At 57.1% G+C, this 15,321-nt stretch overlaps 1 protein-coding gene across 1 annotated transcript in view; it reads right to left on the bottom strand.

Annotated features, from left to right (window-relative positions):
* SORCS2 (sortilin related VPS10 domain containing receptor 2) overlaps positions 1-15,321 on the bottom strand; it is a 446,479-nt gene that overhangs the window by 51,992 nt on the left and 379,166 nt on the right. The window contains exons 7-9 of the mRNA XM_057501991.1: positions 13,036-13,154; positions 7,809-7,898; positions 949-1,128 (exon numbers count right to left, since the gene is read on the bottom strand). Coding sequence (XP_057357974.1) covers positions 949-1,128; positions 7,809-7,898; positions 13,036-13,154 — 389 coding nt within the window. The remainder of the gene's footprint in view (positions 1-948; positions 1,129-7,808; positions 7,899-13,035; positions 13,155-15,321) is intronic.

The following is a 15,321-nucleotide window of genomic DNA, read 5'->3' as shown; positions in this document are numbered from 1 at the left end:
GCATCCGGGCAGGGGGAGGGAAGGGGCATCCGGGCAGGAGGAGGGAAAGGGCATCCGGGCAGGGGGAGGGAAGGGGCATCCAGGCAGGGAGGGGGAAGGGGCATCCGGGGCGGGAGAGGCAGAGAAGGGGAGAGAACAGAGAGGCGGGCGCACCCAGAGGGCCCGGGACAGAGTCAGCCTCCGCCCCTTAGGCCAGCGCTGGCCTTGGCCTGTTTTGTGGCGGCCGGGAATGGCTTGTGACCGAGTCAATGGTCAGGACACTGACACTGAACCCCAGTTCAGCAAACTGCTACCCCCCAGGAATGCCATCCTCACCAGCACACCCACACGGGCTCCCCTTGTTTGACGGTGCTTCACAGACACCAAGCCTTTTCAAAACTGAAGGACCGTGGCAACCCTGCGTCTGCAGGTGTATCGGCGCCACTTCTCCAACGCCATTTGCTCACTTCGTGTCACCGTGCCACACAATTCTCACAGTACTCTACCCTTTCTCATTATTACTGTATTTGCTATGGTAATCTGGGATCAGAGGTCACAACTTTCTGAAAGCTCGCACGATGGTTAGCATTTTTGAATCAAGGTATGTGCATTGTTTTTTAGACACAGGGCAACTGCACATTTAACAGACTACAGGATGGGTTCAACATAACTTATACACACTGGGAAACCAGAGAATTCATTCGACTCGCTTTATTGCGGCATTCGCTTAATTGCGGCGGTCTGGGACCGACCCCACAGTATCCCCACGATGCGCCTGAATCTCAGAAGCCCGTGCTCCGTTACCACATTCTGAGTTGCACCCAAGAGCAGGCCTGCTCTCCTGCCGCGGAGGTACACACAGCGCCCTTTGGGCCCAGGAAGCCTCCGAAGTTCAGCCCTTCACAGAAATACTCGCAGACCCCCAGGACCACTAGAGATATGGGGAGAGGGCAGGGCGAGGGCACCCACCTCGAGGAGGTCGATGAGCACGCTCCCCTCGGCCTGCCGCGAGCTGCGCACGTCCTGCAGCACCAGCGCGTAGTAGACGCCGCGCGGGTCCGACTGGTACAGGTTGTAGGTGTCTGCCTGGTACCACTCCTGCACCGCCACGAACACCTGGCTCTCATCCGTGCTGATGACCTGCAGGTCCTGGGGACATGGCGGGAGAGCGCACGGTCGGGGTGGGCTGGGGCTGCTGGGAGGGAAGCGGCCGCCTCAGGGAGGGGCAGGCAGGCCTCCGGCTCGGGCTGGGGAGCAGTGACAGCCCCCTCCTCCCAGCCCCATGTCAAGTGTCCGCCTGCCTGGCCCTGCAGTGGACACCCCAGACAGTCACCCCTGCTGGGTGGGAGTGGGTCTCCTCCCGGGCTCCCTGCCCCATCCCATCTTGAGGATCATGTGAATCATCTGTTGGCTCCTTCATTCAGTGCATATTCATGAAGCACCTGCTGTGTGCCAGACACTATTCTAGGCACTGGGGTCCAGCAGGGAGCCACATGCGGTCTCTGCCCTCTGGGGACATACACTGGGTAGAGGGGTGGACTGACACACTCCAGCCCCATGTCCCGGGGCATCATCTCTGGCCCACGACATGAGCCGCACCTCACCCAGGGCTCCTCCGTGCTGACCCATGCCAAGGCCTCCCCGACAGCCGAGGGCCCCCCGCCCTGGCACCTGCCGGGCTCACAGCCGACAAGGCCCCCACAGATGGTCCATCGCGGGCAGTGTGGGAGCCCAGAGCAGGCCACTCACCCGGCCACGGCTGGGAGGGCTGCCCCAGGAGCAGAGCCTCCATCTCTGGTCGGGCACCTGGGGGCCAGCCAGCGCCTCCTGGGCTCTGCAGCTGCCATAGGTCTCAGTTCCAGATTGAGGAACAAAGCAAGACCCACTCAGAGAAACAGGCAGTGAAAGGAACCTGGGGCTGACCTGGGCTTTGTTTGCCCTTCCCTCCCGGCCAGCACCAAACGCCGTGTGGGAGCCGGCGAGGCCTCCGGGAGGCCCCTTCCCAGCTGCCAGCCTCATTCTCCAGCCTCCACCACCCTCCCTCCTGCACTTGGGAACTCTGATTGTCCTCCTGGCGGTACCGCTGCCAGGACACAGGAGTGCATGATGGCGGAGCGGCCGGCGGCCCCTGCAGGACGGGCTGCCCCACCCGGCCTCCGCCCCACGTGGGCTGAAGCATCTGGTGATGGGGCACAGAGGGTAGATTTTTTCTCTAATGACATATTGAGTCCCTATCTCGTCCAGCTGGGCATGGCCTTCAGTTGACAGTGAGGAAGTGGCTGGGTAGATGCCCTGGGTAAAGGTTTACTGTGACCTGGGAACCAAGAAGGCAGACAGCAGCTACAAGTTACCTGCGATGCCGCCCTGAGAACAACCTGCCACTGACATGTTAGAATGTGTGCCTGTGGGCTTTTCCCCAAGTGTGATTCATGTGTCTTTTCATATTGTCGCTTGCTCTTTCACATTACACGGGGAGCATTTTCTTCTGTCATTAAAATGACTTCAAAGTGCCACTTTTAATGACTGCATGATATTCCACCTTGCGGGATAGTTCAGTGGATGATGATTCTCCCACCGGCGAGCTTCAGCATCCTCAGCGTCAGGTGCGATGCAGTCAGGAACGTGACTCTCCCTGCGGTCGTTTCCTCAGCATCAGTCCTAAGGGGGATCGCCGCTCGGCAGAGCAGGGGCTTTATTAAGACTCCAGTTCCATGCTGTTGAGTGCCTGTCCTGAAGGTTCCTGTCCTTCTGACCAGCAGGGCTAGAAGGTGCTGCGCATTCCACGTCAGGCACGCCAACACTGAGAATGGCCTTTTAAAAAGCTTCCCTGATCCAAGAGTGATAAATAAGATGCAAGTTTTGCTTAAATTTGTGTGTTACTCTTTTTTTTAAAAAAGGAAAGTTAGAAGCAGAGACATTTGTTGACTCATTTTTAAATCGTGGCCATGAACAATGTCACACATCTGTGTATGTGTTTATGTGTATGTGTGTTTGTATGGCTTGGCCAAATACACGGAAGGAAGCACCAAAGTTGCCAATATTTGTTATCAGGTAGAATTAGGTTGATTGCAAGTAACAGAAACTGGAAAAAAAAAAAAAGGGTCAAACAAGATAAAATCTCATTTCTCCCATATGTAAAATAAATCCAGAGTAGACAGTCCAGTATGGAAGCTCAACAAAGTCTCCATTCTACTACCCCATGAATCGGCCCTTGTCCGCATGTCTCAAAATGACTGCTAGAGTTCCAGCCATCATGGTGACAATCAAGGTACTGGAAAGAGAAAGGAACAAGGGAGAGAATGCATTGCCTTAAAAGGAAGGCTCGGAGGGATCTCACAGGACAATCCCTCTTACATTTCATTGGGCAGATTTTAGAAAGACAACCACAGGTAGATGCAAGGAAAGCTGGCAAATGTTGGAGTTTATCAAGCTTTTTTAGATATTCATATTCATGTCTTTTACCAAATTTGGGAAGTTTCTGACCACTCTTTCTTCAAATAATCTCTCTGCACCTTCCCCTCTCTCTTCTTCGTCTGGGACTCCCACAGAGCCTGTGTGGGTCCCCTTGATGGTGTCCCCAAGCCCCTTAGAGAGTGTGCACTATCCTTCAATCTTTTTTCTTTCCGTTCCTCAGATTCTATCATTTCAATTGTCCTATTTTCAAGTTCTCTGATTCTTTCTTCTGTCTACTCAAATTTGTTTTGAATCCCTCTTGTGAATTTTCCATTTCAATTATTGTTGTTATTTTAGATCCAGAATTTCCTTTTGGTTCCTTTTAATGTTTTCTATTTCTTGGTATTTCTATTTTGTTCAAACATTGCTTTCCTGACTTTCTGCCCAATTTCCTGTAGCCGTCTGAGCATGTGTAAGACAGGTGTGGGAAGGTCTTTGTCTCGTCCGGCTGCCGTCTGGTCCTTCTTGGGGACAGTTTCTGTTGGTATTTTTGCCTTTGGATGGGTCCTACTTTCTTGGTTTGCCTTGTGATTTTTCTTGTTGAAAACTGGAATCTAATAATGTGATAATTCTGGAAATCCGATTCCCTCCCTTCCCCAGGGTTTGCTGTTTTTGTTTTTGGGTCTGATTTTGGTAGCTGCCGGCTGTCTGTACCAAGGATCAGCCCTACCATGTAAACTTAAGGTCTTTTCTGAGCGTGAGCTTTTCCCTGGGCAGGTACAGTGACTCTTTAAATTCCTTCACATATGTGGTTGCTTCTGCAGGTTCGAGTCCTTAAATGTCTGGTTCCCAAAGGGGAAAGAAGGAATCAAAGGGAGAGGTGGGAACAGGCTCTGGCCCTCCCCATCCCTCGGAGGCTGCTTCAGCGGGCGGTGGCTGCGATAATGGTCGCCTGCCTGGGTGTCTGCACCTCCATGAACAGAATCAGCGAACAACGGTCAGAGCACCAACACCCAGTATTGGGAGGACGAGGTCCTTATGCCTATTCTGGCTCCTGCAGGGTGGGGACACGCTGCTCCAGGAACAGGCACACATGGCTGCCTGCCACGGGGCTGGGGTTGCCACCATGGGAAGAGCTAAAATTGGGAATTAAACTTGATTTACTGTCCAAGCATTTCCCTGGAAGCTGCCAACCTTTGGAGAGACTCCAAAGTTCTGAAATAGTTACAAGATTCTGCAGGGCAACTGCTGAAGATGGGTTACTGGTGGTTCCCCCCAGCCATCTTCCCTGGGGTCACGGCCCTTTTACTCTTATGTTTCATGGATTTTATTTTATTATATATATATTTGTTACAAATGAATGTTTTTACATAGTGGGGAGTTATTTGGGCCTTTCTCCTCTTTTGTCTACTTACAGTCTCTGTCTATTTTTATTTTTTTTCTGTTAGGGAACATGGGCATTTTGGAAAAGTATCATAAGGAAATAATTCAAGCAAAGGATGCTAGCAAATAAAATTAAAGTTATGCATCCTTTATAGTTTTCAGAGATAGGTGAATTAAAAGAGCAGAATGTCAACATTTATGACTCTTAAAGTTGAAGGAAAATAGGAAGAAATGCAACATGAGATTTGGCAAAGCTGCAGAAACTGGTGTATCCTAGCTTTGCCTGGCAAGGAGGAACCCTTTTAGAAAGCAACGAAGTTATACAAATATTTAAATCCTTTGTCCAGAGTTCTTCTTAGGCTTTAACTTGAGAAAATAAAAAATACCTGCAGACACAAATATATAAACATTGCAGCACTGTTTATAACTATGAAAAATGGAAACCACCCAAATGCCTAAGCAACAGGAGTCTGGCTTCGCTAAACAAGGTAAGGCTCCTCAATCGAAGGTTTTACGGTCATTCGGTGGATATCCTGTGTCTTTCTGAATAAATTCTCATGATACAATGTCAGGCTGTAGACGGGAGTGCCTGCTGCGCTTCGACTACATCAAGTCACCTTGGCTTGTGGCCAAGGACTGTGAGAAAAACCCAACAGGCCTGGTGGCTCAGGGGAGGCTGGGGGTGAGCGCCCTCTGCTCCCGTTTCTGCTGTTTTCATGATGTTACTATGGCAATTAAAGAGAAAAAAAGATAGGGGTGGTTTCAGGGGTTGGAAACAGGCAAGAGTTCCAAATTCACCATAAAACAACAAAATCTGATTAGGAAATTTGGTTAGCCAGTTCAACAAGTCGGTGGTGGGGCCTGGCGTCTGGCCTGGGAACCTGGTAAAGGGGAGGCAGGCCCATGCTTTGGCTGGGGGAAGTTCCCAGCAAGAAATGTGGTCTGGAGGGCCTATGGGAATCTGGGGGAGCACTCCCTGAGAGCCGCCCCACTTGCCCATTGTCCTCGGGGTCCGGGGCACAGACCCTGAGCTAGCACATGTAGTGCCCCTGCAAATGCTGCCCATCTGAATAGGTCCCTGATCTTCCCTTGAAACCGGATTCTGCGTCCATTTCTGTCACCCACTGATGGGGTGGGGGTGTATCATTTATCAGAGCCTTATGATTCTTTTTTATCATCCTTATTTCCACAGAAATGGGGGAAAGGAAGCCAGCAGGAAATGCATGCCGTGATGGGCCTGCAGCGGTGCCCCTGCAAACCCCACCGTGACTTTGAGAAATACAAGGTGCCATCTTGTCTGCAGACAAGGACCCCGGCGTCCAGGGAGGTGCAGCCAGCATTCAAGGTCATATAGGTCATGACTGGGGCCATAAGTTCTTTAGAACTCCTTGAGAAATGGCCCAGCTGCAGGTCCATCCACCCCTGGCCCAGGAGAGGGGTGGCATGTGCCCAGGCTCCCGGTGCCACAGGGCAGCAGGGAGGGACCTGGCATCCACCTCACTGCTCCTCTCCGCGTGTCCCCCCACACCACCAGGACAAGGGCCTGGGACACTGGATGCTTCTGATGCTGCCATCCCCAGGGGTGCAGGGAAGCCCTCTGGGAAGCTGAGAGGCCCCCCCTCACTGCAGGAGGGCACCCGCCGCATCTGCCATAAATGAGACCACCTGCTTTGCATCCACCAACTCGGTGGAGCCCGGAGTGAATCTGTCAAGCTTGCCCCATCTCTTTCTTCCCTTCCCTATTTTTTTCCTCGCCTTGTCAAGAGAAGCTTTTAAACGGTTTTACAAAGTTCTCAAAGTCCTCATGCACTTTCCCATTTCTGGCACAGGAAAGGCCTGACAGCGCCCAGCCCAGCAGCTCGTGTGTCAGGGACTTTGCAGCAGCCCGCAGCCCCGGGCTCGTGGGGCCCAGGACACCTGTCTCCCATCACCCCATCGCGCCCCCTGCCCTGCAGCCAGGCCCTCTCCCGCCCCAGGGCCTTTGCACATGCCCTGCCTTCCAGGGTACAGCTTTCTCGCTGCCTTCGGACATCAGGTGTAGCGGCCCCACGGGGAAGTTTTCCTCACCACCATCGTCTGCCTCTTCCTCACACTCCCCCATAGTGCAAACAACAGCTTGCAATTATTTTATACGTTTGTCTGTCTATTTGGTTTTCTGCCTGCTTCCTGTCTGAAAACCCCACAAGAGCAGGAGACGGGGGATCTGATTCGCAGCCGTAGCATCTGTTCCTAGCTTATATTTGATGCTCAGTAAGTACGTGTGGGGAGAAGGGCTGCTTCGATCTGCGTCTCTGAGTGATGCAAGTGGAGCGGAGGTGTGCGAAGCAGGCAGTCCAGGGTTTCCGAGAGGGAGGCGGGGCCTGGGGCTGGTCCCAGATCCACTCAGACCTGGGTTTGGGACCTGCCTTGGTTTCTTACTGGTGTGACCTCAGACAGGATACTCAGCCTCTCAGAGCATCTATCACCTGCTTTGCAAATGGCAATGACATATCAGCGGGGAGGGGACTGTGCAGTCGGTCCTGAGACAGGGCAGGGGGGGAAGACCCCCCACGTCCCCTTCTTTGCCTGCCCAGGCAAGGGGAAGGCAGTAGCATTAACTGAGCACCGACTAGATACCAGACACCATGCTAGGTGGTTGGGACACAGTGGCAAATAGAACAGACACTCAGAAATGTCAGATGAAGGCAGGACGTGGATGGAGGGGGGCCAGTCCCCAGCACCCTGAGTGGCAGGAAGGAGGAGGGAGTCATGTAAGTGGGAAACCGGGGCCTAGACCCGCCTGAAGGGTCCCTAGTGAGTGGGTCTCTGAAACACCACATATGAAGCAGTTTTGAGAAAAGACAGACCAGGTGGAGGGAAGAGTGTGGCTGAGGCCCTGAGACAGGGTGAAGCTGGGTGCGTGTGAGGCTGGAGGGAGGGTGGGAGGGGAGAGCGGCTGGAGGAAGCCAGGCCACCCTCGCTCTTGTCCATCCCGTCCTGCGACCACCAAACATCTGAGCAGCAGCCTGGGGCCCCACGAGTCACTGCAGGTGGAACAGGGAAACCTCCCTTACCTTTGGCAAAGCATACTTCGGCAGCTTCATCAGGATGAACTCACTGCGACGGTAAGAGACGTAGTATTTGGTCCTGTTTGTTGAGGTTGCCTAACAGGAGGGAAAAAAAACACATTTTTAAGGGGCTAGGTTTCCTGTCAAGCTAGATCCTCATGAATGAAAAGCTACATGTTGTATTTTAACTGGTGAAAATACCCTTTTACTTTGCTTATACTTGCTATGTCTGAAATGGACAGACTCCTATTCATCCTTCAAAGCCCCATATCAAACACCCCTCCTCTGAGAAGTCTTCTTCTACCTCCCTCAGTTAGATCTAAGTTCTTTCCCCATGTTCTCTCAGCACCTTGTTTCCCTACATCCAAGTCATGGAACAAGGTGGAGAAAGTCCTGTTCCCCAGAACGTCTCTTAGGGGGAGATTGGTGATCCACTGGGTAGAGGAAGAGTGAGGTCAAAGGTAAGCTAAAGCTACGAAAGACGGCCACCAAACCAGAGGCAAGCATCCCTGACACCGCGTGGCCAGCACGTCCCAAGCACAGTGCATTTGGTCTCAAAACAAACAACCCCACAAATAACAATTATTTCCATTTTAAAAATGAGAAAACTGAGGTACAGAGATGGAGTAACCTGTCTCCCACAGGAGATAACAGAAGAGCCAGGGAAGAGGGGCATTTGCATTCTTGGGGTTGGGACAGGACACAGAGAGTGGGGGGAAGAAGGACCAGGGGGCCACGCCAGGCAATAGTGACCTTGAAGTCTTCTGCGTGTATGTGAAGGGGTGTCTGTGTGTACACACATGTGCACGGCTTCTCTGTTTATGCATGCGTGGGCATGAACCCCATGCATGTGTGTGAGAACATGGGCCTGAAGCCCCATGTGTGCATTTGCTGTGCATACAAGAGTGTGTGTGGGTGCTGGCGGGTGTGCATGTGTGTGTGTGCATATGTGGTGACACAGTACCATGCTGAAGAGCACGGGCCATCATGCATTACTGTCTGGGTTCAAAGTGCAGCTCCTCCATCTGTAGCCACGGGGCCCAGGGAGCGCAACATACATACCTCTCCTGAGCCTTGGCTTCCCCCTTATAAAATGGGGACGACAGTAGCAGAGGTACCTGCAGGGGCAGCTGTGGGGACTAGCATCTGGGAGGCACGTGGGCCAGTGCCTGGCCGCAGCGGGAGCTACATACATGCTGGATGCTGCTAGTATCACAGAGCAGCAGATACACAGCCACTCCCTACACGAGCCCACAAAACGCGACTCAGGGTGACAACAATGATGGCGAGGTTTCTCTAGACAATTCCATCCCCAAGGGCAGGGACTGTGAGGTCTGTAGCGGTTTGGCTCTCATGTCCCCTGGGTGGGGAGCGGTGTGATGGGTAGGTGTACAGGGGTCCCAGGAGCTGAGAGGAAGGGCTTCTGGGGTGGGAGAAGCCAGACAGACTTCCCGGAGGAGGCAGCACCCTGCTCCAGAAGGAAGGGCCACACAGCCCAGAGACAGATGACCTGCTTAGCAGGTTGGGAGGACGCTGGAGAGCGACCAGGGGAAGACGGTGCCCCTTCTCAGAGCTGGCCTGCCACCCGCTGAGCTCCGGGGAGGAGGCAGAAGCAGGGCAGCCTTTATGCCCCTCAAAGTGTTTGTGCTCACTGGGAAATGGTGGGTGTGACCTGCTGGTGGCCGCCAGTGAGGGGGCGTGAGCAGGCCCAGCCTGCCAGGAGCCGGCGGGCACACAGAGTCAGCCTCCTGTCCGGCCCTGGCAGGAAGTGAACAGGACCTTCGCAGAGGCCGCCCTGCCTCCCCCGCTGGCCACCAGTCCCAGGGGGCTTATGCCGCGGGCCTGAGGCTGCGGGCCGGGCACAGTGGGTGCCGCCGTGTCAGAGAGGCGGACGTGACTCAACCCAGTGATGGGCAGGGAGGCCGCCCCGCCGTGGGGATGCTCAGGACGGGCCCCTCCTTCATGTGCGCATCTGCCCACGTCACCCCACCTCCCCGAACAGCAGACCTGAGGCCTCCGGCCCGCTGTGGGGGGTCAGAGAGAGCCAGGCGAGAGGGTTAACCGGGCGCCCCTCCTCTGGGGGCAGCGCCCCCGGCGGTCCGTCCTGGGCCTCGCGCTGGCAGGGACGGTCATGCCCAGTTCACGGATTAGCAAACAGAGGCCCCGAGGGGGGACGACGGCTCTGTCCTAAGCCACTGGGCTCGGACCCCCTCTGTGTGCCTGGTGAAGGCCTCCCGGGAACCAGCCCCTCCTTCCTGGGCGGGGGGCCCATCACCAGCCACAGAACAACTTCTGCAAAGGAATTGGCCCCTTGGCGCCACCAAGTACCACTAAGTACTAAGCCACTTAGTTCCTTGACATGGGGCGTAGGGACACTCTGTGCCCAGCACAGCGACCTTCCCAGCTGCTCAGTGGCCTCAGAGGGCCCAGCATTCCTGGAGTGCCCCCACCCAGGCCAGGCCTCCTGCCAGGTGCCTCCCCCAGGTGACCACTGCATCCTGTGCCGGGCCTGCAGGGAGGTGACCGTGTCCACCCCGGCTGAGGCTCCAGCAGGCTCCTGGCCCTGCCCAGAGGCACCTGCCTATTGGCAGAGGGTCTGGATTCTCTGCCAGTCCTGACCAGAGCTCTTCCTACCAGAACAGACCGCAGCTGTGGCCGTGGGCAGAGCCATGTCAGACCCCGATGCCCCATCAGGCGTGACTGAGTGCCGCCGCCTACTAGTGAGGCCACAGGGGCCACGTGCGGGTGGGGTGGGCACGGGCACCCACGCTATGCCTCCTGGCGTCTGCTGCTGGACTCCCTCGGGAGGGAGGAGCCAGTCAGGCACTGTCCCCACTTCAGGGTTTGTCACTGGCCGGCTGCATCACTTGGCAGGGCATTTAATTTTCCTGATCTTTAGTTTTCTCCTCAATAAAATGGGGCCAATGCAAAGATACGAAATCCTATGAGTAAGGCAGCCTGTGGGCATCTGTCACCCCGGGGGTGCGGCCGCCATCACTATGGGCTGGGAGGGGACATGGGAAGGGTGACCACAGGGCATCGGCCCCTCCCAGGTGGCACAGCAGTGTCACCCCCAGAGCTGGGCATCTGCTCTGCGACAAGAATGGCCTGAGGACAGGGCCGTGCATGGCAGGTGTGGGAAGCACAGGCCACCGGTCCTCGAGGCCATGGCCACACCCCATGGGCAATAGGAGAACCCGCCCAGTCCAGGAGCAGAGGGTCTGGGTTCACAGATGCCTCCCGCTGCAGCCCCTGCTGGGGCCATTTCCCTAGGAAGCGGACTTCCAGGTCCAGCGGCCACCGCGCTGCTGGTGGGAAGGGCCCTGGCACGGGGCTGCGTCCTCTGCGGACCGGAGAGGGGCAGTGGGGGGGCAGAGCTGCCTCCCAGAGGTAACTGCTCCCCGGGGCAGGCCGGTGGTGTGGGACGGCAAGGGGCAGCCTGCGTGACCTCCGGCTTGGGGGCTAGGAGCAGCCCTTCCATTGCTGAGGAAGACGGGCAGAGCCGCTCAGGACGGGAGCTGGGCAGAGCCCGAGCAGGGCCAGGCGTTTCCCTGTGCAACATGACAGGGTCTCCAAGCACCACCGTCACACCAGGCCACTGGCTGTGAGGGCTGGAGGCCCCCCGAGAGCACCCTGGAATCACACCTGGGCACAGGCGGACCGACCACAGCATGACCTCGTGCCCCATCCTGGCCAGGTGAGTGGGGCTGCCCCTCCACTGCCCGCCTTTACCTCGCTGAACCCCTCCCCAGGTAGGATTTATCAAGATGCCCAATCAGCATGTGCCCCTTCCCGACACTGCCAACCTGGCTTCCTTGAATCCCCCCAAATCACCATCACCCGCAGCCAGGCCTTTCCTGCCCCCACTCACCAAGCCGCCCCACAGCTCCCCACGGGGCGCCGAGCCCTCACCAGCTACAGCCACAGGTGGCCCCTGGGGGCTGGGGCTGGGGCACCGATAGACCAATCAGAACATTTAGAAGCCACTCAGCATGGGATTTAGAAGTCAAAAAAACCAGACACTGTCTTTGCTCCAACAGTCAGTACAGGGAAAACGGTGTGCTGAGTGCAGACTAGGAGCCCCCTTGTCCCCAGACGTAAACAGTAAAGGATGGCAGCATGAGGCTTGGGTTGTGACCGAAGAACAGGGCTGTGGTGCCATGAGAAGCAGCCATCAAGCCTGAAGTAAAGGTGGAAGTCAGGGAAGGCTTCCTGGAGGAGGTGGTGTGTCACTGAGTCTCAGAGGAGGAGCAGGAGTTAGCCAGGTGGAGAAGTAGGGGGTGTGGGCATTCCAGGACAAAGCAGAGCGTGTGCAAACACACAGAGCATACCGGAAGCGGCAGGCTGGGCATCGGCACAGGGCAAAGGAGAATGGGAGCAGGAGCCTCTTGCCTGGCCTGCTCTGATGGGGGGCCATGGCACGCCCTGCCAGGGCCAGCCCCTGACTCCACAGGAGGCCTGGCACATTTGCACATGGACAGGGACAGCTGGGGACATGAAATGTCCCTGAGACAGGGCACAGAGGAGGCTGGGCAGGTGGAGCCTTCTGGGGAGACAGCACCCGGAGGCTGCCCTCAAGGGCCTCCCTCCACAGCAGCCGCTGGACCCGTCTCCTAGGGTCCCAGAGGGCAGGACGGGGGCCACCGGACGGGAGCGGAGGGAACACAGTCTCAGCACCAGAATGAACTTCCTGAAGGTCTGCGCTGCCCAGGAGACGGGCAGGCTGTCTGGAAGGAGTGAGCTCCTCGTCAATGGGAGTAATCACGAAGAGGCAGAAGTCGCTCACCGGAGTTCCCAGGTGGTCAGGGCACGTGGCCTCTGAGGGTGGTTCTGAGCCTCACCTGACTGCTGTGGGCACAGGGTCCTGGGTGCTGGGCTGCCGACAGCTGGCGCCTGGAGGTCAAGGGCGATGACCCGAGCCAAGGCCTGAGTCTCGGGTCACCAGACCAGATGGAGCAGGTGGGCTCAGGGGCCCCAGGCTGTGGGGGCCCCTGGGGGGCGGCAGGAGGAGGGGACAGCCTCCCTGGGCTGAGGCTCTGGCTTTGCGGGGCCCTCAGGGAGGTCTGGGCTCGGGGGGCAGCCGTGGCCACTGGGGCAGGACCGTGAATTGAGCAGCACTTGAAAATAAAAGCCGTTTTAGTGCCTCCTGTCCGAGTGACTCCACTTTCCCCAGAGTGGCTCATCCTCCACGTCACCTACTGCCAATTTCCTAGAGCCGCGGAAGCAGCCTTACCTTGAGGAAGATGTAATCGTCCTGCACGGTCAGAGAGCCATGGGCAATGGAGCCTGCGAACGGAGCCGTCAGCGCCTTATCGGAGCAGTTGTGGATCTGGCAGGTGACATACCGGAAACCTGCAGGAGATAAGAACCAGCCACTCGGGTGTGAGATCTCAGAGTCTGACCTTAGTGGAAGGAGTCGGGTGCAGCCTCGACACCATGCGGAGCTGCCCTCGGCTCCATCTGCGCAGGACTGCTGTGGGCTCTGTTGGTGGGTTTGAGTTGTAAAGGGCCTGCCCTGTGATTACACCTGCTGTGTGGGTGGCTCTGTGCCAGGCGCTCTGCTGCAAGGAGCTCCTGGAATCCTCGGGGAGCTGCCCGTGGCCCCAGCCTGCAGATGAGGAAACTGACGCTGAGAGAGGTCAGGTATCTTGCCTAACGCAGGCCATCCGGGCTGCCGCCAGCTCGTTGCAAAGCAAGGCTTCCTGGAGCACAGCGGTGCCTGCCCACAGGTGCGCCGTCTAGGGCCTTCGGGCACTACCCAGGCAGAGCCGATCTGCAGCCGAGGCCGTACAGCCCGCCATGCCAACAACACTAGCCGCCCTTGACGGGAAACACTTGCTGCTGCGGGCCGAGCTGTGCAGGTGAGCTCCAGGCTGGGAGTGCCGGCCTCCCACACCTTCTTCCCACAGCTCCGAGCTACGGAGGAACCTCAGGCTGTGGGCAGGAGACCCCCACCCCGGTCCCCATCCAACCGGGTGTGCTGGGCATGCGTGGTCACCCACAGAAGGGACGGCACGGGGCACTCACAAAACCCATCATGGCACAGGACCCCACCCGTCCCCCTGGAGTCTCTCCCGCCTAAACAGGGGCGGGTGTGCGTGGGACTAAGCACTTTTTACCCCTGAACTTTAGGTAAGTATTTTCAAAAATTTATGATTGAGCAAAGTTGAATGCGCACTTGGCCAGGCAGCTGCTGCTTTATTTCAAGGCCCTCGGTCTTCCCAGGGCTGGGGAACTCCGGCAGCTTTACAGGCGGGCAGAGCCTACACGCTATAGAGAGCTTCCTACCAGCTTGTGGGGCAGGAGCAGGATTTAACCACAGGGACCAGAGTGGAGCCCCGCAAGGGCTCGGAGTCATCAGTGCCTTTGGGGTACGACCTGCCCGAGGCCCTGGGGTGTGTGCTGAGGGGGTGGGTCATCCCCCTAATTTCTCCGCAGGGTAACCCCAGCCTCAGGGGTCCACTGTAAAAGGGAGTCATGCCCCTCCAGGAGTTGCTGAGGGCCCCGTGAGGCGGCGGCGCACAGCAGGCCTGTGGTCGGCCACAGCTGGGCCTCCACCCACGCTCCGGAACCACAGCCACTTCCCCTGAGAGTGTCGCTCCCGGTGGCTGCGAGGGAATTGTTGCAGGCTTGATGCGTGGCTGGGGAACAAGCCCGGGCCAGGCTCGAAGCCCACAAGCCACTCACCCGGCTGTTCCTCACCACTCATTCATTCATGCACTCACTCATTCACTCACCCACTCACTCCTCACTCACCCACTCACTCATGCATTCATTCATGTGTTCATTCATTTACTCACACACTCATTCATCCATGCATGCATGCATTCGGTCACTCACTCACTCACTCACTCTCTCCCTCACTCTTAGTGGCCCAGCACCTGCTCAGGGAGACTGGCACCTGGCCACATGCTGATTCATCCATCAGCTGTACTGTGGACACAGAAGTGAGTCAATCAGACCCCACCCTGTCCCCAAGGAGCAGGGGCAGACCCAGGGCAGAGGCAGAGCAGCCTGGGCGCTATGGAGCCCAGAGAAGGCGGCTGGTGGGGTCAGTGGCCCAAGACAACGAGAAAGAAATCCAAGGTGTGGACAAGGGTTCCCAGGTGACATGAGCTGGTGAGGGGAGCCTGGGATGGCCTGGGGATCAGGCTGGCACAGGGCAGGGAGGTGGTGAGGAGTGGGGGTGGCACCGCAAGGCCCTGGACGCCAAGCTTGGCTGGACTGGATTCTTGTGGGGGTTCAGGCTGCAGTGGCTGGGGTGGGGACGCTGGGTGGGGGAGCAGGGAGAAGTGTGTGGTCTTCCGTGGGGACACCAGCCGTGCGGCACATCGGTGCTGGGGTCGCAGCTGCCGGGCTGTGGTTCTTCTTCCCCTGAGGAGGCATCACGGTGAAAACGCTGCCCTTACTGAGGGCGCAGCCTGCCCTTCCTCCTCTCCGGAGGCTGACGTTGTGCGGACAGCCACCCCGCCTCTGCTGCATTGAGCCCTGCTGAGCGGCCAGTCCCCACGCCATCCTG

This window comes from Manis pentadactyla, chromosome 5 (genome assembly GCF_030020395.1).
Source record: "Manis pentadactyla isolate mManPen7 chromosome 5, mManPen7.hap1, whole genome shotgun sequence".
Taxonomy (NCBI): domain Eukaryota; kingdom Metazoa; phylum Chordata; class Mammalia; order Pholidota; family Manidae; genus Manis; species Manis pentadactyla.
The sequence above is the reverse complement of the archived record's forward strand: the minus strand, read 5'-3'. Positions and strand labels throughout refer to the sequence as shown.